General features: G+C 41.9%; 1 protein-coding gene across 1 annotated transcript in view; it reads right to left on the bottom strand.

Annotated features, from left to right (window-relative positions):
* The window catches only part of fbxl17 (F-box and leucine-rich repeat protein 17), a 227,919-nt gene extending 203,313 nt beyond the window's left edge, over positions 1-24,606 (bottom strand). The window contains exons 1-6 of the mRNA XM_030416214.1: positions 24,402-24,606; positions 22,343-22,854; positions 20,798-21,181; positions 20,410-20,532; positions 20,045-20,302; positions 19,770-19,901 (exon numbers count right to left, since the gene is read on the bottom strand). Coding sequence (XP_030272074.1) covers positions 19,770-19,901; positions 20,045-20,302; positions 20,410-20,532; positions 20,798-21,181; positions 22,343-22,834 — 1,389 coding nt within the window. The 5' untranslated portion in view covers positions 22,835-22,854; positions 24,402-24,606. The remainder of the gene's footprint in view (positions 1-19,769; positions 19,902-20,044; positions 20,303-20,409; positions 20,533-20,797; positions 21,182-22,342; positions 22,855-24,401) is intronic.
* Between the last annotated feature and the right edge of the window lie 482 nt (positions 24,607-25,088).

The following is a 25,088-nucleotide window of genomic DNA, read 5'->3' as shown; positions in this document are numbered from 1 at the left end:
TACATGAGAAATACGCAATACAGTCCAACGCAGGGCTGTTAAAGCTATGTTATGTCAGGAGTTAAGTATCGTGGCTATGGTCTCCAAAGTATTTGCAATTAACGGGGTCTTGCAAATACTTACACACAATAAAACAAAAATGTTTCCATCTCATTGTAAACTGGCAGGCAAGCACCCAAAGAGAGCCCGAGCTGACGTCTAGTTGACGCGAATGAGACAAACCTTTTTAGCCTTTAACTCCCTCGTGGACTGGAGTCATAAAATTATTTGCTTGGCTGCACTGAGTTCTGCCAGAGCGTATCTGCAATGCTAATAAACTCCATCGGCGCTGGCAGGTAATAGCATGCTACTGTAACTTTTCTACCTCAGCTCAGCACAGCTCAATCAGCCCCCGCCAGAGGCCTCTCCTCTATGAGTCCCCGCGGCTCAGAATCAGCAACTTTCAATCTCGGTGTGTTAGCACGCAAGAAGACGTAACTGTACGTTTGGGATGGGTGATGAGACAAGCAGACAGCGCAGCGTGAGAGTGAGAGAACAGCAGCGCCCGCACACACACACACACACACACACGCTCGCACACTCGCTGTCGCACGTACAAACACACACACATGCCGTCTAATATCAGCTCAGTCCCCGACTCCCTTTAAGAGACCTGAGAGCTGAAGAGGGGGAAATAAATACTCTGCTTTATTACTGGGAGAAAGACAGAGAGGAGAGACGAAGGGAGGAGGGAAAAAGTAAAATAGAGAGGCAGGATGAGACTGCGCACACTCAGACACACATTCACATACACATACACACACTGCCATGACTGGCTCTACCTGATCTTGCTGAATCCCATATAGGAGTGGCGAACGCTTCAATTCCCCCAGTCAGCAAACCTCCCTCACCCCTGTCCTCTCATATACTGTCAGCTGACAAAGTAGAAAGAGAGTCTCCGCACACTATATAATACTGTTCTATAATAATACACACAACATGGTTACATTCCAACATCTCTCACATTGTGAGGCAAACACTTTTGTCTTCTGCATCTCCAATTAAGAGCACAAGTAGTTTCTAAGTAACATAATGGATCCTGTTCGTTAACAATAAAAGTTCCACAGGATATCTTTAATTAACATTCATTGACTAACCTACTAATTTAACATGGCATAGTGTGGAGGCACTACTACACATTCACATTTCCTGACTTTCATATTCGGAGGTGGAGGGGGATGGGGGTGAAGTTACAGGCGACAAGGCTGCCAAGCCGGTGACGGCAGTACAAGTCTTTGTTTCAGCAACTGTAGTGTGAAATCACTGGATATATTTGACTCGGGACCACAGCATTTCAACATTTGCAAACACGACACTACAAGATATTTTTAAGGAGGTCTCCGAGCAATTTCCAGCTGTGTCGGAGGAGGGCAAAACCCGTATTTTAAGCCAGCACGTGATGTTTTTCTTAACCCTAACCAAGTGATTTTGGAGTCTAAACCTAACCAGAGAATAAGCACAAAATTGTAATGAGAAAAAAATGAAAATTGGAGTTGCAACATTAAAAAAACAGTTTTAATTTGTCTGTGGTTTTGCAGAAAGGTCAACATGTACGCAATTGGTTAGAGTAACACTAGATGAAATAAGATCCTGCTGACAGAATGTGTTTTTGGTGTTTTGAGCAGAAAGCATTTTGTAAATAAGGCTTAATTTAGTAGATTATACAGACAATAAAGTTACGTTGCTGTTCTGCTTAGAATTGTGGGTGGACATTTGGTTACTCGTGTACGAGGTACGTCGGAGGAGAGGCAGAGTTCATCTGCGAGTGATAAAAAAAAACCTCAACTAGTATTTCAAGGACATCTTGTCAGATGTCTTCAATAAGATTTTAACTTACTGGGAAGCACGAACCGGACGAGACCAAGGCTGAGCGTGACTTCTTCCTCACAACAATTACTAATCACATCAGCCATTTTCACCTGAAGCTAACGTCTGCAGCCATAAATAATGCAGCAAGCCCAGCTAATCAGCCAAGATCTGAGGAGGCGCTGTCAACTACTCTTTCCAACTCTGAGAGAGGTGTGTGCAGCAGAGTCAATCAATGAATGCCTTATCTTAAAGCTGCCATGTGAAAACAATATGATTGTAGATTACAACAAACGTGTAAGGCACTGCAGATGGATACATTGTTTTTGTAAAGTTTATGTATTGAAAAGATCCTTTCAATTTGTATACTGCTGTAGTCCGTTTACTGGAAGGACTTTCTGAATAAAAGGGGGATTTTAATGATGAAAAAGTAGCCATGTGCAGTAATATAGATCACTGAGGATGACGTACACTGAGCTGCATCGAGATGCATTGAGAACCGTAGTACAACCTGTGTGTCCACGCCAAAATTCTGTGGGTTGGGTACTGGACAGTGAAAAATCTGACCCATACATCCAGCTTAGTTAAAGAGCATTGATCGAGTCAGCTCCGATGAATAATGGCTGATTCTGATAAATGTGCAAACATTCAAAAGACCCCCCGAAAGCATTCAAATTTTAACTTTTTAAACATACTTTAAAGAACATATAAATGCCTGAGGCACTGCCTTTAACACAACCTGCCACCTTCCCTCTATCTGCATATATACCCAAATTGATTCACCTGACTTAACAATCCCCTCATTTCTTTTCCTCGAGCTGCCAGTCTTCACAACAGGATTGTGAGAATAAGAAGGCCAAGATTCTCACTAAATCATATTCCCTTGATAAAACCCAGTAGGAGTGGGGTAGGAAGGTTTCCCCTGACCTCGTGCCATACAGACATCTCCCTCTAGAACCATCAAGCCCTCTACAATCATCATGAACGTCCCCTGGCACATTCCTGTGGTACCCCACATAGTGAAGGGAGACATTTGAAAGTGTATATATAGGCTCTGTGTGTGTGCGTGTGCATGTGCGTGTGCGTGTGCGTGTGGAGCCGTAGTAATCCCACGCTACTCTGGCACGGCTCCAGCAGACATGGGAACACCACAATGGATTACTCATGGAAGAGAGGGATTTACAGAGGAAGAGAAAGAGATCAATGGAGGAAGGTACAGCAGAGAAGAGGAGACAGAGTGGAGAGTCTCCTGAATACCATTAGTCTGTATCTGCATAGACACAGTCAAAGAGGGCTAATCAGTTTAAGATTTCTATCGATACACTCCAGATAAAAGCGAGAGTAGAAAAGGATGGAAGAAATAGAGGGGGAAAACTGTGAAGCCACTGGCATAAGTTGCAGAATATATAAGGGAATAAAACATACTGGAAAAACACAGCTTTGACTAGTTATGAGTAGAAATAATTATTAAAAAATATGAAGCTCATAACAGTGGTGTAACATTTCAAGGTGAAATTGAGTTTTGCCTGAAAAAAAGCTACTGCATTATTTTGGGGATGTAAGTCATATTTTAGCATTTTCTATATAACAAATAAACAATTTTGATTGGACGAGAAGTGTCTTGTATAGCTCACCTGTTCCCCTCGGTTAATTGCTTTAGCTCCTCTTGTGCTGCCTATATGCAGGGCAATAGGTGCGTGAGCCCTGCGACAATGTTCCTGTTTCAAGTTAAAGCTCAACGAACACAGACAGGAAACATGGCATTTTACATGCAGCTATATCTGTGTGTATGTTGGCCTTTAAGTGACAACAAATTAGGGCTGCATATCATATTGCAATTAGCATGACAGATTAAAGATGGAAGAATGATCCACAATTATTATTTTCACTGACAAACAATTAAAATCAAGATGATGTTACTCTTTTTTTTATTTTTAGGTGCGACAAACAAACATCTGGGGAAGAAGATCTAGAAGCCAAGGCATCTCTGCAGAACTACAGTACTTCATTAATAAAACGCTGTGTTGTTGTGTATTTTACTTTAACTGGATTATGTTTCAATTAATTGTGAGTCCTAAAAAGTTGTAAATTCAATAATTTGCAAACAAACTCAGTTTACTGTGGTAATATAGTTTATACAATCAGGATGGTTTTTTAGAGCACTTAGAAAATGTTGCAGTCTTTTGCTGCCCCTGTCTGCACTTGTTTGAAACGTGTGCATATATTTACAAAAATCTGATGAGCTAAAACATGGAATGTACTTTCCTTGTACCATTCTCAATTGAGTACATGTCAAAAAAGGATTTTCAATTATCACATTCTGTTTCACACGACGCCCAAACTTTTTTGGAGGAAGGTTTGTATGTACACAGTGAAGGTTTGAGAAGAGATGGCACTGTAAACTGAGCACAGATTGAGGCTTCAAAATGGATCAGGTGTGCCAGAACAAGGCTGGAGCAACAAAAAAAAACAAAAAAAAAACGTGATATCTTGGGTTTTCGTAACAAGTGTGTCGAAGCCAACAGCTTTAATAATGTGAGACAAGAAAACACACACAAAGCAAAACCAAGACTCGTGGTTTAGCTAGCATGCTCTGCCACCCTCACACACACACGCACACGCACACACACACACACACACACACACACGGAGCACATCACCCTCCCACCAGGCTCAGCTGCTCCTCTACCTCCCACCACACTGACCTTCACCTGTCACACAGGCTTCATATTTACAGCCACTACAGCCCATCTGCCCACACTCAGCCCTGACTGTCAATCAGCAGCAGGCCGCCTCCCCCTCTGCCAATCCATCAACAGGCCCAAAGCACTGAGCCGGCACAAACACCAACATCAACAACAAGTGATCTGGCGCTTAATGGCTCGATGCCACTTTGTGCCAAACTGGTACGAATTCAAAGTTTGGGTATTTATCAGTAGTTTGAACATAGTTTGCAGAAAAGCATTGTGTAGGATAAACTGACTAACATTTTTTTTTCACCTATGATGACACAAATTCAGATTATCTTGTGTGTATCTTCACTCATGGCATTCCAGCCTTGGACAAATGTTTAAAAACATGCAGCTAAGAGGTTTTTTTGTTTTGTTTTGTTGGTTTTTTTTTAAATTGTAAGGGAAGGACACGTGAAAATTGAGCCGCACACCCTCAACAGTTCTTTGCTTTCTGACCAGCTGTATCTAGTGGGATGCTGTGGCAGCCGGTTGTATGCAATCACTTCTTATTAGTCACAATTTTAGTCCTGTGCAGGTATAGAAAAGGTCAGCGGCAAATTCATTTTGTGCAAACACACACACGTGAGCACACCTATGCTTCCAGTAATGGCTCATATTTTCATCCCTTCGCCACTGTCTAGAAAAGTGGGGCAAATGCTCCAGGTAGTACAGCATGCTAAGAGCTTTCACACACACACACACACACACACACACACAGACGCTCATACACATCCTCCCCTGCAGGTAGCAGTGCCTGGGTAGGGGGCCACTGGATTCAGCCCCCTGCATCTCAATGACAACCACACATCCACAGGGATTTATCTAAATGCAAATCAGCTGCCTTCACTCAACAACACACACATCATTTACTTTGCATGCCCCAAAATACACGATGCAGCCGGGCACAGGCAGCCACTCAGGCAGCCTGGGCGGCCCCTTCGGCTCTGCCTTCTCCCTTTCATCTGTGCCCTCTGGAGCGTGCTCATTTTCACCAAATTCACTTTTAATTGAGAGCTAATTTAGTTAATCCAAATTCACACTGGAGGTAGATCGGACTGGGAGAAGAAGGAAAAGAGGGAGAGAGGAAGGAAGGAAGGACGACTCAAGAGCGGGATTTGGAGTGGCAGGTGACAATAAAATCTGCTGCTCATGTCAGTCCCACTGTCAAAAGGAGAGAATCGGCTTGAATGGCCAGAAAAGAAAGAGAGGAGAGAAAAATATGGGCAGATCAAGGTAGATACTGAGGTTTAATTTGTTAACAAGTAGACTTGAAAGACAAAGAGACTTATCTGGCAACCCAAAACCAGCCACTTAAAGTCATCCCAAACAGCCAAAGACAAATTATGTTTTCATTGCAGCAGCAACAATGTCAATCGAACTTCTGTTTACCTCAGTGACCTGTGCTATCCTTCCTAGTGATAAAGTTGACCCAGAGCAATGTGTAAGGTGTCCATGAAGCTGCTAGGACCTGCAACCCGTGATGTAAACCATGCTGTAAAGTGATCTATGCTTCGAAGGTTATCCGGGGTCTCGGCGATGGGGAAACAACCTCCTTGATGCCGCCTGATGCTTTCTGCACTTCTACATAGCTGTTAATTGGCCTAGCTAAGTGCACCATTAATCGATTGCTTGTCTCTATGCTATATCTTATAACGGTGTTGCACTCTGGCAACGCCAGGCGAAGAAATGTGAGGTTCAGGAAGTCACACTTTTCCTCTGGTGAAATACTGGTGCTGGAGCGAGAGGAAGCAGAGAGTAATGGCTGCTTCTCAAAGACAGGCGTGGGTGTTGGGCTGATGGCAACGGAGAGGAGGAAAAAAAAACTGCTGCAGAGTTTAACATCACGGAAGTCAATTTTATTAACACTCAAGTGGACAAGTGGAAGGAGCACGCATTTGTAATTAGCTTGAGGTCTGAATGTAAATATAAGGTCTCTTCACAACTGTGTGCATCAGAAATGCTTACATTACAATATTAATGAATATCAATGATTCAATTATGAGTAAACACATAACACACGCCCTTCTGAACTTTTTGACTTTGAACAGACAAGAGAAAGAATATAAATGTTAAAGATGTTAATAGTGGAAGAAAATAAATCTTCTCTTGGTTCAACAAAACATGACAAGTGATGAAGTCACAACTGTTGTCAGACAACAGACACATACATGTAGAAATAAAGGGGATTTCTTGCATTTAACAGTCTATAATGTATTAAACAGGCACTGAATGAACAGATGGCAGGCACGCTGCTCACCTGACAGCTACTTAAAAATCAATTTAGCGGTTTAGCTGACTGGTGAACCTCAATCCAAGCTACACACACACACATGCACACACGCACACACACCCACACACCCACACACCCACACACCCACACACAAAGGTTCTATAGGTGTGATAATGACAGGAAATAAATGAAAATGTGTTTATCAAATTAACCAAGCAAAGTTTGAGATGTAGATAGGTATATTTTTTTTGAATGCCACATATTCTGAAGTCTTTTTTGTTTGTTTTTGTTCATTAGTAAATTACTCGTTGAAATCATTACGGCTTTGAAAAATAGATTTGACAGGTCTAAAACACAGCAACACAATATTATTTATTTTGTATTCAACTTTTTTTGGGGTCATTTGTATAATAAAAAAACACAACCACATAATTGCTGGTTACAGCTTCACAAATACTATAATTTGCTTCATTTGCGCGCTGTCATAAAATCATGAAACACATTACATTGCTTTTTCTTAAGCTGTTGGTCAAAATTAGCAAGAAATTGCAGAAATATAATGGACATTTATTAATTACATTTTTACAAGTTTATAATTAACTGGTTGATTGATAAAGAACTTTATCAATGTAAGTGCAAAAATGTAAAAAAAATAAAATAAAATGTTCTGAACCGATTTAAAAAATGGACAACCACCAGTGAAATATGAATTTAAAACATGTATTCAACCACAAGGCTTTATTTCAAATATAACCAAGAAGTAGAAACCTGAAGCTCATGAAACCCACCACCACTTTTAATATACTTCAATAGCATAAAGTTCAGAAAAACAACCTTATGATGCACTGAACATTTTCAGAGAACAGTAAAGCCGTTATTGACTCCCAGTCCAACAAACTCCCTTGCAAGTTCATCAGCAGAGAAAAGGAGCGAACCCACCAGAGAAGAAGAAAGGTAAAAAAGAAACTCATCTCACCGACCTTAAATTTGTACTCAAAATAAAACTCTTCCCCGAGCGAACCAGAAGCGTATTAACAAGCAGCGTTCTCCGTCGGTGTGCTGTAGGCAGCAACGACTGTAGCAGCCTGAGAAGGAAACAAACAAATCACATCCCCTCTCCTGTGACTTCTCTGAGAAAGTCAGTCAAGTTATTTCTAGATTTGAAGATACAGACCACAATTAGGGCACCACTATAAAAAAATACTATAACAAGTGAAATCCTATGTGAAAATACATACTGGAGGCAGGTTTTAACCATGCTTTGTGCCGATTTCACACTGGAATATAAGCACAATAAAGTATCTTTATGTCAGCATTCTCAAAAAAATAAACTTTGTCAGGTTCTAAAGTTACAGCAGAATTATTTCAACTGCTGTTCAAATATAACTGGATGCCCCTCTCCTCACCTTCCCCTACAGCGGATGCAAAAAAATGCAAAAAGTGTGAAAAGCCCTCTCAAGTGTTTGGATTGTCCCTTCTGGTCTACCATATAAACATGGCAGACTCAATGGAAGAGGACCAGGGACATATATTAAGAACTGGATGCAGCATCACAGAGGGAGATATGTTCGAAAGGAAAGCTGCTCAGTGGCGCATGAAGCCATAAAAGTTTGTCCCCCAGGTATAAAATTATCCAGGTCTTCCACATTGTGGGAACCATGGAGCGTGCACACTATAGAGCTAAGCGGTCCAGCTTCCTGTTTAGCCTCCGGCTAACTTGAATGGGGATGAAATGATTTAATAGTGCCATTCTTATTAACTTTCCACATGTTATCGGATTGAATGGTTCAAATTCTAATCGTGTGAGGAGTCATTCCGTCAGGGTTGTGACCCTCAAACGATGTACCCACTGTTTTACAGCAACTTCTTTCACAGTGAAAGATGACGGGAGTCTTTTTGGGCCCCAATGCATCATGTTGCTTCAAAGCCTGAAGCAATGCTAGTCGTGGGAGCTCACAGAGGACCCACTCCCTCTGTAGATATAAAATCCTTATTCTATGTAATGAAAACATTATTCTTGGTTTCTGATACTTATAGGCTAATAATAACAGAATAATGAATATGACATTCCATTTCTGCCAATACACCCCCCCTATATCCTACACACTCAACATTAGTCACATACTTTAATTAGCAACAAACCCCAAAGAGAATACCGCCATATGAGCTTCACTCCATTTCATTCAGCTCGCTCTAAACAAAAACGTGAAATATTTCAGCTTCTATGAAGGACAACAACAGCAACAGTGGAGCAGCCTGACATGCAGGCTGTCAGTCGCTGGAACAGAGGTTTGTCTGATGCCCGGACGTACTACAATAAAGGCCCTGACCCTGCAGAAATAGCTTAGCAGGCCTCTTAGAAAACGTACTTCTTAAGAGGAGAGAAGGGGCTCGAACAACCCCGGAGCTTTTCAGACGGCACGCTAGGTCGTCCTTGAAAAGATGGACAAGCTGCAGCGAGACAGAGGCTAACAAAGAAAAAAAACAGGATTTGACGGAGCGATGCACTTTAGAGCCGGCAAATAGAGACGGAACAGGAGATGGACGGGGATAAAAAATATCACAAAGACGAGTGACAAACCAATAGAGGGACAAACGCATGTACTGTGCGGAACAACAGCACAGACAGGAACAGAAAGAGAGACACAAACTGTACAGGTGAGGGAATCCCGATTATAGCTTGACCTCGTTAACCCCAGAGGCTCGTTAGAGTCTCGTTACCACAGCATTCTCCAAGCCCATCCTCTGTCACACCTTCATTAAGCCCATCGACCCACTGTGCTTATTAAACACATTCATTACCCCAAGTATTGAACCGCTGCTGCCATTGCTGGCCCCAAATGCATCATGGGGGGGTGGGGGGGTGGGTGGTGAAGGCAGAAGGGTGATGTCTGTTGGAGGGTGAGATAGTAGATTTGGGGGGGTGGAAGTTGCGGAGGGAGGTGGGGTACAACATCTAGAGACATTCATACAGATGCACACCTTACTGCCTCATATCAATCATCGCTAATGAAGTCAGCGATTAGAGGTGCTTGGCCTCTCAATCACGAGGGGGACAGAGACAACGGGAGGAAAATGTGACAGAGGGTGAGGAAGAAATTGAGAGGGAGGATATGGCTTGTTTGAGGGAGGAGGAGAGCGATGGGATGAGTAGCGGGACCATAAGCGTGAAAAGGGGATAAAATAAGAGTTTAAAATAAGCTGAAAAAAGGGGGCAGGTAGACTTTCTCCTCCTCTGTTTCACAGCTCTGTCTCTTCTCCGCAGCACAGGACAGAAGTGATTCCCCGAGGAGAGCCATTCATCATGATACATACAGACTCGTCCACTGAGCTAAAGGCCTCCGTCCTGGCTTCGGGCTCCTGCTTTAAATGATGACATCATTTCTGCCCATCTCAAACAAAAGGAAAACTCATCATCGGAGAGAGGGAGAGGGAGAGGAAAGGGAAAGAGCGCAAAGAGATTAAGAAGAGTAAAGGCGTGAGCGAGGTGTCGGAAAGGGCCATGAATCATCGTGACATCCCTGGCTGGGTGTCAGGAGCTTCGGCTGTCTGGAGCTGGATAAACAGAGGGCCTCTAAAGCAATGCTCTTTAGACAGTGGCCAGGTCAGAGCCCGGCACTTGCCCTCAAGAGAGTTCAAACGGATGCCAAATTCTTTTCACCTAAATTAATCGTCAAAAGTTTGCGGTCGTTATGTTGCCAAAACCCTTTCCAACTCACTGCTGGCGAGCAGAGGTGGACCATTTACAGAAAATATTGAATTCAGAGTTTTACTCTAGATGAAAGTAGAATCACTCATTCTAGGGTAAAGGTTACAAAAAGCCAGACTGAAGACAACAGAAGTACAAACACTAAGCTCTAGGACTGCAATTAATCATTATTGTCCTGATTTGTTAGTCGACTGGTCTAGAAAACATTTTTAAAAATGTCCTTCACAACGTTCTAGCACACAAAGTGATGTCTATAAATTCTCCCTTTCTCCAACCAACGGTCCAAAACTCTAAAATATATAATTGACTGTAACACAAGACCAAATGAAGCAGGTTTCCAGTGGTCTTTTATCCCGGAATGTTTCACAGTCTTGGCCAGTGGAAGAAACTGCGGTCAAATATTAATCGTGTTTATTGAGCTGAGAAACAATTCATTGAGACTTTTGATGCTGTGGATCACCAACCTGAAGAATCGGTATTTGACAACCTGAGAACGAGACTCAGCAATCAACCATCTTTCTCCAGAATTCATTTAATTAAAAAGTGAGTTTAATTAAAAGGTAAATTAAATCTGAATTTAATCAAAGGCGGTTATTTTCAATGGACATAATCGGCGCTGAGATTTAAAGGTCCAATTTTGTAAGAAAGTTCATTCCTGAGTCTGATTCCCAACTTTCTGGACGGCTGCCATTCTAAAGTGTCAGGATTTGACGAGTTGGGAATGAGACTCTAAAATTAACAGATTTTCCTGATATAAAACAGTAATAACCAGTCCATGACAACCCTGGTTCTACTAAAAATTAATGATTATTTCAATGACCTACTCATCTCTTACAGTTATTTTCTCGCCTAATTGATGATGGTGAAATGCGTGAAGAGCACAAGTTGTCCAAAACTCAAAAATATTTAATTTACCATGACAAAAAGCAGCAATTTCTAACATCTGAGAAACACAATTTTGGCATTTTTGCTTGAAAAATAACAAATAACAAAACATACATTTTCTTGTACGCTCAGCCACCCAGTAATACATGTTTCAAGTGGAGAAAGAAAAATTAACTGCGGGTTTCATCTCAGCTTTAACCCCCTGACCGTCTCAGGCTGCGGTCCCTCCGTGTGCTCAGCCAGAGTAAGCAATGAACGGAAAAAGGAATGGAAATGGAAGTCACATTCACATTAACATTCTTCAGTGCATTTCCAGGTACTCTGGTAGCTGCGGGCGAATGCTTGATAACGTCATGGAGATGAGTGCTGCTACAAAATCTACAGTGCTGAGAGATTATGTATTACCACTGCAAAGGCCATTCAGAGTTTTTCCCGGCGACAGGTGAGGAAATGCTCATTTTCATTTCAATAGTATTCAAATTCATACATAAATTACATGCCATTCAAAAAAGGCCACGGAAGGTGCAAACAGCCGCTTCACACACACAGAGATATATGAGATGGAGAATATTAGAGCATCAACAGGTTATAAAAGCATAATTCTTGTATCAATCAAGCTGAACTTCTTCCTTACTACAGCCCATCCCACAAATTCTAAGCCACATGGACAAAGCAAGTTACGAAAAAGGAAATTATTTGTTACTATTCTGTAGGTTTTACAAACAGTATGGAATCTTTTAAGTGCAGCCAAATTACAGGAACACATGCATTCAGCAGCCTGTTAATTCACTGCTCACCCAGCATAGTATTACTGCCCTTATCCAGTCCTACTACACCCTCTGCAGGTGGAAACCGAGCATGTCGTCTGAACTCGTATGCATACACATTTTCAGGTGCCATTTACATTTGACACATCAGAAAAACAAGTGCTGACCTGAAGCCCAGATGCTACATTGATTTGACTTTATCTGTGTTACTGTCCTTCACACTTCAGTTCCATACAAAGTATATAACTTGTCTCTTAAGAGGCAATTGCCTGATGCAGGCATGTATACAAACACAATCTACAAAATAAAATATGAAAGGCTAAAGATTAAAAGGAAACAAAAGAATAAACGAGCTGAAAGACTGAAGGGTCATTAGCAGTGGCCAATCCGACACAAAGTAAACAAATCTTCTCTTGTACTAATTGTGTAATGACTTCCGGAATAAAACCAAATGCTTTTTGTTTGTTTTACATACAGGCAACCTGAAACACACACTTTCTGAGGAGCTATTCAATATTACAAATAATGCGTAGTGTGCCAGTATGTCAAGCAGAATTTAGCTACATATTCTGTTCCCGTCGTTCTAAACAATGCATATAAACCAGCAAATAAATGATAGTTCCTTTCAAAATAAGAGCTTTGAGACACCATCACATCAGGACCTACTGTAAATATACCACATTAAACCATTGCTACTGCCAAGAAGACGCCAAGATATTAGGTTAGCAGTTAACATCCAAGGTTGAAATGTGTGCCAAACGTGGCATATCACGTTCACACGTTTATTGCACCTGTCAAATCAGAAGGGGGTGGCGTTATAACAAGCCAACAAGGCTGCCATCAGGGCGACCTTAGTTGGAGTCACATCGCTGGATATTTATAAGGACACCCGGAGACATTTACAGCTGTTTTAGTGCAGTTGCATCATCTCCATCCGTGACTGTGGCGACCAAAACAGGTCATTTAAACCAAACCATGGTGCTTTCCTAACCCTAACTTGAGTGTTTTCTCAAGCCTAAACCTAAACAGAGCATGAGCACAGTTTTGGGACCAAAGAGTAATAAAAAGAATTCAACCTTAACAAACGGTTGCAAAAGTTGCAACATAAAGAAACATCCAGTTATGCTTATCTGTGTTTTTGCAGAAACTTATTTTTGAGAAACATTTATTCTGCCGATTGGGCTCGCTACTACAGCTGCAATTTTTATTATGTGTTTTCGAGCTACTATCTTTCCCTACAGGCTACAGAGGTGTTGAACAGCTCTACTCCAAAGCCTTTACTTTTCTGATCCCTTAGCACTCTCTTTGACTTTACACATATTTTTTGTAGAATGTCAATTTCAGAAGAGAGCAAACAAATAATTTTATTGTGCAGTATAACTGTGTGCATAATATATAAAGGTTCGAATCTAACAACAGCTGGTTACTAACTGCTACTATCTTTAAAGTCAGGGAGGAGAAATATAATCAGTCTCCTTCACTCCAACATAGATATTAGAATCTGTCACTTTTGGCATTCTGTCGCTGTTTAACAACAGAGAGCCAGTTTAATTTGGCTTTCCCACTTCTCAATCATAATGTATGTCATTCACTTGACTTTGTTTTCTTCCCGTAAGTTTACTAATCTTTTATATTTCAATGAGCCACTCAGGGAATCCAAGAGAGCAGCCGAGGTCGTTCTCTTCTTTTTCCAAGTAGTGATTTCACCCGTGTTACTGACAGAGTCGGGGGGGGGGGGAAGACGCCTAATGTTGAGGCTGAATACTTGCTCCGGGGTAACTAACATTAAAAAGAAAACATTATAGCAAGGTGAAGTATCGCTTTGGAGGCACACTTCACTGACTCACATTCCCCCCCACCAAAAAAGTGCTTTCACTTTCTTCCTTTTCTTCCTCTTCCCTTTAAAATGTGTTTTGTTCTCGGGCAGACGGCGGAGGGAACATATCGACGGGGTCTGTGTCTGAGTGCAGCCGGCTGTCCAAGTTAAAGTCAGTGCTCATTAATGCATCTGATTACTCTTCAGGCAAAGGCCGATCAGCAACCGCCTCAAACACACACACACACACACACACACACACACACACAGGAGCTTTTTTGGGGACACAGATCAATACAAAGGCACTTCAAAAGAGCAATGAAGAGGAGGATATTGGAGAGAGGAATAGACTACATACTGTGAATGTAAGCAGTGGTAATGGTAAAAATAAAAGTTTTATAGAGTACATTCCATGAACAGACTGACCTTGTGTCCTTATTTTGAAGAGTTAGACACATTAAAGGCTAACTAATAATTATTTTTATTATTAACAAATGAACTGAATTATCATTCAAATAGCTCGTTTCGTCCGGGCAAAACAACAAAAAGCATTCACCTGTCCAATTACTCGCTTCTTTGATGGCATCACAAGGATTTCATCAGCAGATCAAAATGTTGCCTGGTTGATGAAGACTATGTAACACGGTCAAAAGTTTCAGAACACAAGGATAAATAAAGACTGAATTGGTCAAATGCTGTTTCAAGTATCAAGTATCAAAAATCACTAACAGGTGCCCAGTGGCATGTTGTTTATATTCAGAGTTATTATGAAAATACTCTGATTTTTATCTTTGAGGTCCAACAAGCCTGTTGAGCACATTTCCTTCCTCACAAAATATTTGCAGCAAGAAGATTTTTTTTTTTTTTTTGCAATGTTCTTCTGGGCCAGCCCCCGATGTTTCACTGTAAAGACTTGTTTGGCTGATATCAATGACACGCTACCAACCACAGCACCACAGTTTCACCAAAATGTTCCTTCCACGTCTCCAATAACCACAACTACAAGAAAAAGTGCAATAAAGAGAATAAAAACAACATTTTCAGAAATAAACAGTGTAGCACATAGAAGTAATGTGGGGAGAGAAAGGGATGAAAAATTGGAAAAAGAAGGAAAGTAATGTGTTTCTGATTTAAGAAAAAAACAAAAAGTAATAGCAGGGGAATTGAAGAGAGGAAATAGGGTTTAAGACTATTTATTAGGCATTCCCCCTGGCGGAACACAATGTATGTGGACAATAGACACCAGCGTCTCCAGTTTGTTGCAGTAAATACCATCTTGACCTCGCTAACATATGGCTACCTCCCAAATCCACAGAGAAATAGAAAAGACCGAAAAAGAGAGAGCAAAAGACAAAAAAGACGACGAGGCAAAACTAAATGCCCTGATGACAGAGCTTTCCCTCACTCCGACAGATAATCCAGCGCCATTAGCAGCTAAACTGACTAAATACATCACAAAAAAAAAACAACATCTGACATTTAACATCCTGAAAACTCCCGTCTGAGAAGACTGGAGGGGATTGCTGAGATCTTGAAGGAAAAGATGGACAACACACTGTGTGTTTGTGTGGCAGGTCAGAGTGGTTCTATTTATCTCTAATGACAGTCAAATACGTGCAAAAAGTTTCCAGTGGAGACTCCAGTGCAGCTGGCAGCTATTCAATTCATCCGCTCCCACATGTGTGTCACTTTCACTGTTTTAAACTGCGTGCGTGTGTGTGTGTTGTTTTATGTCAAAAGGTCTAACCCCTAATAACTGACAGCTATCATTATCACTTCCTTTGTCTTTGCTCTCCCTCTGATCTGGCTAATTGAATCTGCTAACATCAATATACAGTTTTAATCTGCGATCATATTTGATTGGACTGGCGGAGCCTCGATGTTTCTGCCAGCAAAAACCTGACTGCTGACAAGCTGGACAGGCAGCCAATCAGGGCGGGAGACGAGGCCCCTTCTTCACTGACCGGTGGCCAAGACACACCATTCACTCTTGACAGTTCGTCTTTTTCTCAGGGTTTCATGTTGTTCCATGGAGAAACACATCCCGCCCGTCCCTAACGCCTTAGAGGGAGAGCCGGAGTACGTGGCGAAGCTCTGATTGTACATGCAAAGCGGTAATTACACCTAAATTGAGGGCGCATGGTAATCTATGTTAGGTCATCTGCAATTCCACTTACATTTCCACATTTTGCACTAATTAAAACTGTAAATAATCAGAGCCTGTGTGTGTGAGTAAGACAGGGAGAGAGAGAGTGTGTGTGTGTGTGTGTGTGTGTGTGTGTGTGTGTGTGTGTGTGTGTGTGTGTGTGTGTGTCTGTGTGTGTGTGTGTGTGTGTGTGTGTGTGTGTGTGTGTGTGTGTGTGTGCAGACACAATGTCTTTGAGATCAGCCGGTGGAAGAATCTTCCCATCACAGTGCGGGAAAATTAAGTGCACACTCTTTGATTTTTAACAAGACAGGAGGGCAGATAAAGTTTTAGAAGTGAGAGTAGAAAAAGAGTAGAAAAAGTGCTTCTCCAGCAAAAATGTTTGCAGATTGTGTTTAATTGAAAGGAACAGCGGAGCAAAGATACCCACATGGAGAGATGGGTGACAAGAGGTGTTCGCAGTTGGTCCACCAGTTGGTCCATGAAACTGACAGACTGCGGAGTTAAACTTTCAGGGCTGCCTCTCCCCCCTACGGCAAATTGAAGTGAGATGAGGAAAAGGGGAATTTGCTATTCTCTGAGCCTTTGCCCTTCGAGGTGGTGGAGGAGCACGGAATATGAATGGGAAGGAGAGAAGAAAACACTTCAGAAGATGAAAACAAGCCTTGAAAGGCAACTGGTGCAATATAACCAACTCTGGCATAAATACTGGATGACGCCAATAAAGAATGCAGGGTAGATGTCAAAAAAGGAGTAGGGCACAGAGACCCCACAGTCACCTGCTTTTCATAAAACACACACTTAGCCCAGGGTTATCTGTAGCCCCGGGCTGATTTTGCCCCAGGATAACAAGCAATGAAAGAGCAACCGTCAATTTGTCAACTGTAAACAACATTTGGAGATATGAGTCACTGGCGGAGACATCCTCAGCATTGCATTAGCAACTTTAGACTGTCATTTGTTAGAATAAATAACTGTAGCGCCCTTCAATGTGATAAGCATGACAGGAATTCATGCACTGTCCTTTAACCTTGCCATTTGCAATTAAAGGAACAGCTAGAAATGTCCCAATTGCACATCTTGCATCATAGGAGAACACCCAGCACATCTCCGCTACGCTTAAAATGTCCAAAACCTTCCTCCACATTGCTTCACGTAACTAACAACCAAGATTTAAGAATTTGTGGTTTAATACTTTATAATATACTGAAAGGAAGAAACAAAACAGAGCAACATTTAGCAGAATTCCTTAGAATACTGTAACCATTTACAGAGCTGGATATGGTCTTAACCCAGAGAAAAGACCCTCCAGCATGGAACTGAAACCACAAGAATGACAAGAAGGAGGGAACGGAGGAAAGGAAATGTATGTGGGTGAAGAAAAAAAAAAAAGGCAGAGGGCGAGTGAAAGACCACACAGAAACATCCTGCAGCAATTCAATTATTCAATTTTGGAGGAGGAGAAAGAGAGGGCAGATCAGAGTGAGTGAACGGGCTCATCCTCGTCTGTGATTGATTAGGAGAGACAGAGACAGGATCCTCGTACCGCAAAGCCAGCAGGGAGAGGAGAGGAGAGGAGAGGAGAGGAGAGGAGAGGAGAGGAGAGGAGAGGCTTTCACCCTACTATCCCAAGACTGTGCAATTTATAGCGCACTAAAAACCAGAAAGCCCATCTCAGTGCCGTTTCCTGGATCAGTTCATGTAGAGAACAAAAGGTTCAGCCGACACAATGGTCCCAGAAGTGTTCGCCCTATCATTTTCATACACCTTTCAGAAAAGCTTTTTTGTAATTCATTTTTTTACACACTGCTCCAAACCCTTTTAGGTGGCCTATAAACGGCTGACCTCAGGTGAAATGAGATATAAATGGTTGAGTCACCTGTTAAATTCTTCATATGTGATACAATATTTACAATGATCACATCAATGCAGCCTGTGTCATTTGAGATCCACATCCAAACGAGCATAAAAGCAAAAAAAACATCCCAAAAGCAATCTTTAACGATGCATATATTTGCAACACATTTGTATATTTTTGGATCTCACAGAGCCATCGTATTCAGTCAAACTCATTCTGAGACTGTACTTACAACACATTTCCCACAAGGCAACACAATCAGAGAGAGCCTCAGGTAGTCTTTCAAGCTGTCATTGAGAATAAATAGCCTCTGTGGAAGAATGTAAGTTTCTGGGTCGTCTTAATTTCTGGCAAACTTAATGACAATTTTGGGCCAAGCAACCGGAGCGCCCAGACATAACAATTCCCACATAGGCTGAGCCCATTTCTCTCCGCTCTAATGACAGGAAGCTAAAATAACCGAGACAATCTCACGTCTGAAAAATGACCGTCTGAAATTGATACTGCCGCGCTGAAATGTTATCAGCAGCAATATTAATCTCTCACCCAGTGGTAATCGCTAATTTCATATGCTATTAAGTTGATGAATGGGGTTTTAACAAACTGAGCTATTGTTAACAACTTAAAGCAGAGTAATTCATCAAGGTCATGACTACTCATGGAATGCGAAGAAATATTGGCAGGAGGGGAAAAATAATGCAGGAGCGCTAGTGAGGAAAGGAAGATCTACATAAAAGAAGCGAGGAAAGAGACATGCCAAATGACTGTTAATGGTCTCTGTCTGCATCAGAATCCGATACTAAATCATCAATACAGGTAGAGAGGATATGTGGCTGTGGTTTGGTGGAGAAGCGCACAACTCAGCAGTATTTTTTTTATCAAGCAGCTGTGGCCTAGAAAAAGAAAAAGCAGCTGGAAGTCAGAAGGTGGAAAACAGTGACACCTCGTGGTGGTTTAAGGTCATCTGTCACCTTCTTCTGTATCTGCTGTTTTATGTGTTGGAAATATGTGGTTCACGATGTATTCAAAAATGTAGCGTGAAGATGGACCACACATCTTCACGCATTTATCAGTCACATTACTTTAAAAAAGATGCAAATACATGCACATAAAATCTACCAAAATACATATAAGACCATTGCGGGGAGTTCATATACAGTGGCAATTAGCTGTTGTTTGTCACTTCAGCGGATACTAAGTTGTTATGCCCAGCCTTGATTTTACCTTTGTGTATGTTTTAAGTATAAAGTTATATTACGCACTTTTCCGCAGTTTTTGTGTGCTCACCAAAAAAACTAAATAAAGAGTTTTGTGTGCTCACCAAAAAAACTAAATAAAGAGTCTAAATAAAGAGTTTCTTATGACAGTCGCATACATTTGTGCGCCAAAGCAGGAGTAGTGAGTAAGCCGATTCTGATTCACAGAGGTTAAACAGAAAGAGAATAAATGAATAAATCTGTATAGTAATGTCAATGTTGTCTGGCAGACATTCAAGCCAGTGGAAGAAGGTGCATCGGGTTCAGGTTTTGCCTGCAACCATGCGTGAATTTCTTAGACTCCAACATTGCAGAAACCAACGGTAAGTTAGAGAAAGAGTGCTCTGACAATATTCCTTCAATCCCACAATGTAGCTACGTAGCTGAGAGGAGAACCCGTGGAGGGCTGATATGAGATGAACGCACACTTGAACATTCACACATTGCCGTGAGAGACAGACTCTCAGGCTTCTGCACCGGCAGACACACCGAGGCAAGCAGAGAGACCAGATGAGTGGGACTCACCAGTTTGTTCTCTTGCAAGTAAAGTCTCTGTAGTTTACGGCATCCTCTAGCCAAGGCCACCATGCCTTCGTCCGTGATACTGTAGCACTGACCCAAGTGGATATCCTTTAGTTCACTGCAGTGCTCTCCCAGCTAGAGGCAAAAGGGAGGATATATTGAGCATATGCAAGATTATACAGTCATTTTATTGGAGTATTACTTCACATGAAAAGAATAAACGAGAACATCAAAAACCCAGACACTGAATAATCATTATTCTGGCTCTAAAAGCATACCTTCTTTAGTGCCTCATCTGTTAGTTTGTCCTGGTTGCCCACGTGCACTTTCACCAGCAGAGGGCAGTGTGTAGCCAAGGCCGACAGGGACATGTCACCGAGCTGCTTGCAGCGGTATGCTGTGTACTTCTGCAGGCCTGGACAGTGTGAGGCCAGGGAGGACACGCCATGGTCATGGACCCCTCTGCAATCTGAGATGTTAATCTCTGTCACGTTCTGTCTCCGAGAGGCTATTTTCACCAGAAGATCGTCATTTACCTGGTGGAACACAGAAACACAATGTGAAACATAAATTGTGAAAAATTTAAGAGACAAAAACAGTACCGTGAAAACTTGAATAATACAACGAATACTGCACTTCTTACTTGTTGGAGGCCGCTGAGGTCGATTTGCTTCCAGAACTGGAAGTCCAAGCAGAGGTCCCTCCAGTACTTACACACCAGAGAGGCACACAGACAGCGCTCCTTCACTGTCAAGTGCGAGAGCACCTGAAAGGAGGGAAAGGAAGATATAATGCATGAAGACAAATCTGTTCAGCATGTACGCTCCCAGTGTAGTAAAAGCAATTCAACAACAGCTTAGACGCTTTGGCTCATTTGTCAAAAAGATAAGAACAATCTTAAAACACAACATGTCTCAAGTCAATGGCAAGCTCTGTGTTAGTATTTCTTTTAGTGACCAAACAAAACAAAAAAAAAGAAACATAAGTAAATGTGAACAAGATGAAGTTTTAAGTCTTTGATGAGCTCTAACCTTAAGAAGGATGGAGGAAGGCAGGTGGTTGATACTTAAGTGATCAGCAGCAGCGTCAGAACTTCTCGCCTGGCAGTCGTCATAGTGATGCAGGCAGCAGGGGGACGAGTCTGAACTGTGGGGCAAATCCGCGTGAAGACCCAACCCGCAGCAGCCATCAGCAGGGGAGGAGGAAGAGGAGGAGGCAGAGGAAGAAGAGGTGGAGGAGGAGGGAAGTGGGCAGAGGGGAAGGTGGCAGTGGCCAGTTCCAGAGTTCGAGGCAGCCTCTCCCCCACCTCCTCCCACTCCTCCATTCTCCAGCCCTCCATCAGGGGCAGCGAAGGCGCAGCGCGGTTGCTTACAGGGGGTGCACCTCTGCACCTCTGAGCACTTCCTCTTACACACCTGCATCGAGAGACACGCACAGATCAGCCGGGTGGAGACACATTTTTTTTTCAGGCAAGTCAAGGCAGATTTGACTGTAAAGCCTTTAAATACAAGCACCCACATTACAAAACATCAAATCGAAACACTTTCTCTGACTTTGGATCCTCAATGGGAACAAAACACAAAAGGAGTAAAAATAGTTCTGCTTTGAATTTGAAGTTTGTGGACGCCTGCGATCCTGTCATTACTTCTTGAGAAGACAGAAAAGCCATTGTGTCAGTTTAGCTTTAAAAGTTGCAAGCAGCATTCAGAGCAGTTTGACAGACGCTACATGTTGTGCCTTATAATTTGCACAACTGTAAACAGATGCCCTCTTTAATTAGCAGATTTACAGGGAAAATCTGATCTGCATTCTGTGGTACTAATTATGATGATATGGTTATTGAGCCTGACATTTTTGAGCTATTCCTTAAAGGCTCCAGTGTTCGCTTAAACAATTTCACACTGATATTATGTTACTAAGGCTTTTAGCTGATTCATAATCATCCTTTTTGTGTTGCATATTGTAATACAAGACTCCAAGCTGTCACTATTTTGGTCGCACATGCACCAAGATATCTGTGAAGTGCGACAAAACATTTTCATTAATGGCACCAGTGTGCCTGAGATTAGGAGGTTGATTTTTTTTAGATTATTGCAATTTCTTGTTGTATGTGATTTAAAGGAAGAAAAAAAAATTATTTCCATCTCTGTTCCTGATTATATACATTTAAATAATGTGCTAAAGCTAAAATGTGTTATTCAGTGTGCCTAAATTTCTGTGCCGGTACTACTAAATGAAAATGTTATGTCCACGAGTGCAACAAATTAGTCTGGAGCCAAGTTATAAATACTTTTACTGCCTTCATTCAGTTGGTCAAACACACTTCAGTCGACTGATAGTTTGTAATGATCTTTTAGGTGTAGTGAATTATAATATGGTGTTGAGCATCATAATATTTTCCACAAAGATTTTTTGGTCTTAAATAAGATTTGAAGAGATCCTCCCACTTTCAAGACAAGCATGTCATGGCATAATTGTTAAATCAGGGATGTTTAGGTCATTTCTAAAGATTTGGGTCCCTGCTGTATCTTTATCAAATACAACTTTTTGGTACTGTTGGTGCAGCAGCTCCCTACCATCTCAGTATAGTCGCTGTTGCAGCCAGCCACAGGTACAGGTATGGGTACGGTCACAGACACCCCAGCGGTTCTGAACAGCGCCGGTGGTGGGATCAGTTTTGCAGGAACAGCAGATAAAAGGCTCCTCCCTTGGCCCTCCCAGACAGCCAACTCCCGCGGTGACAACAGGAACTTGGAGCAGTCCTCAGGAGATGTGAGTGTTGCGTATCGCTCAGCGAGCTTCGAGGCAGCTGCTGCTCCTATGCCGACTCCGCCAACACCAGGGACACTGATTCCGGTGATGCTGTTGTGGCGGCACACGCTACCGTTGACTCCGGCCTCCAAGTGGTCGCTGTCGTCGTCGTTGAGACCGGTGCTGTTGCTGTGGACGATGAAGCAGAGCATGCAGGGCAGCTGCAGGAAACAGTTCCTCTTCTTCTTCTTCCTGTGGTGCAATTTGCGTGTCCTCTTCTTCAGGCGGTAACCATTTTTCGAGAGAAGATGGCCCATATAGATGATTCAAGGAAACTCTAGAACAAAGAGAGTAAATTTATTATTGAACACATTCAGGAATATTTCAAGGGAGGACAGGATATCACTGTCTATACAGAACCTGTATTTTGTGTGTATGATGCACCAAAATAATTAATCTTCCGGTATCTTTTTTTAAAACCTGTTCTTCATCATTTAACAAATGAAAGCCAAACATCTCAAACATGACAGCTCAACTTTGTCTTCCAAGAATCAACTATGCAAGAGAAAACGGCACAGAATTGATCAAGTTAAGTAAGTAAGAATCTATGAAAAGGAAACAAACAAGGCCTGAGAATGCGTTCAGTTTTCTTTAAAGTATTTAACAATTTTTGGTGCTCACATGAAGGGATCATAACATCTAGGTTGGTTCAAAACCTAACCCTAATTATTGCTATTGCACTAACTACATTACACTACTTCACTTTGACAGTAACCGTTTTGTTACGTAGAAAAATTCAAATGTTAAGCTGATATCACTTTAAGAATAGAGACATGCATCACCAAGGAAAAAGGGGAAACGGGCAAATTCTTCTGCAGACAGTATACTCCGGAATAAATAAAAAGTACTATGTACTATGTACTACTATCTGAGTATTTCTCATTTCGCCCCCTTGCTATTCTTGAGCATAACAAATGTTCCAGTTGCTGCACAAAGGGCACATTTTATCATCAATTTAATTTAAAGGGATTTACATACTAAAACATGCTGTTATTTCAAAAAGGGTGCCACCTTGATTTGCCTGACTCAGACAGCTAAACTTTCAAAAGGCTGTGGATGTAGGCCTCCATCACATAAAACGATATAACAGCATAATGACGACAGACATGAGTAAAATGTGACAGTAGAGTCAAGCCAAGGACAATCAACACAGATCTATGTATAGTGACACAGCTGGGATCACACTGTATATTGAGCTAAAAATAGGCTGTCACTACTCTCTTCTCCCCGTGTAGTACACTTTACTACACTGCACAGGGACATCCCAGCTTGGTATCACAATGAAATGCTCTTCATGTTTGCAAAAAAAGACCACTATAACACAATCATTAACAACTATTAGCACACAACCAAAGAGCAGTGAGCGCTGTAACGTTAGCCGTGTTTCTCCCTCAGTCGCAAACAATTTCACGTATTATTTGTGTTGAGAATGCATTATTTAATCACATGTCGAAACCATAATAGGCTTCGTATGACTACAACACAGCAGCGTTGTTGTTGTCACACTGCAGTCTAGCGAGGAAACTGCAGCGTCTGATAGCTGCCGACTGAACAGATGTAAACAGTGAACAGGTGGCCATTTGTTTAGCATATACACACAATCACACACACACAAAGCAGACTTGACGTAATGGGTTGCGTTTCACCTGACATCCCGACAGCTTAGTGCCCAATATCTGCTCCGACTCAATGAAATATTTACACCCTCATTTAAAGAAAAACACTCGGTTCTCTTGCTAACCCAGCTCAGCTCTCTGAGAGGCTAGCTTGCTCCATCTATAAGATGCTAAGTTAGCTGTGGAGGCAACATGAAACATGTCTCACCACTTCACACGGTGCTCCCACACACCGGACGGTGCTCGCATAATACTGCTATGCTGCACGGTCTGGAGGAGCGCTGACAGGTCCCGGCAGGAGAGACACGGAGGCGAGGAAAGCTGCTACCGAACTAGCGTAGTGTTTATCCAAACAGTGGCAGCTCTGGCTCTGCTGCTGCTGCTGCTGCTCTTGAGGACGACACTTCCGCACCGAGAGGGCAGCGGGACGGAAGCCGGCGAGGGCGCTTCGTAATTCCTCGCACAGTGTAGAGACACTCCGTTACAAGTACAAGTTCTGCATTAAAGGGCTTATATAAGCACATACACATATACACATAGCATTCAAATGTAATAGCAGCTGAATTTGAAAAGTACTCTTTCGCTAAAAGGATAATTGGTGGTGCATTAACGTGTAGGTGAAATGTAACTAAGTATATTTACTTAATTACAATTTTGAATTACTTGTAATTTTCTTGAGTGTTTCCATTTACTGCTATGCTCCACCACCTTTGGACAATGCTGTAGAGAGTACCTAAAAGTATAATTTGAGTAAAAATAAAGATACTGTGTTATACTATTATTTTTAAGAATATTTTTAATATTTTAAATACAAATAGCAGTTGAGTGACAGTCTTAAAGTATCTGATATTTAATGTACTTTCTGGCAAGAAAATGAACAGTAGAAGTACAAGAA

The sequence above is a fragment of the Sparus aurata genome, chromosome 5 (assembly GCF_900880675.1).
Source record: "Sparus aurata chromosome 5, fSpaAur1.1, whole genome shotgun sequence".
NCBI lineage: Eukaryota > Metazoa > Chordata > Actinopteri > Spariformes > Sparidae > Sparus > Sparus aurata.
Note: the sequence above shows the minus strand (reverse complement) of the source record. Positions and strands in the feature narration are given on the sequence as shown.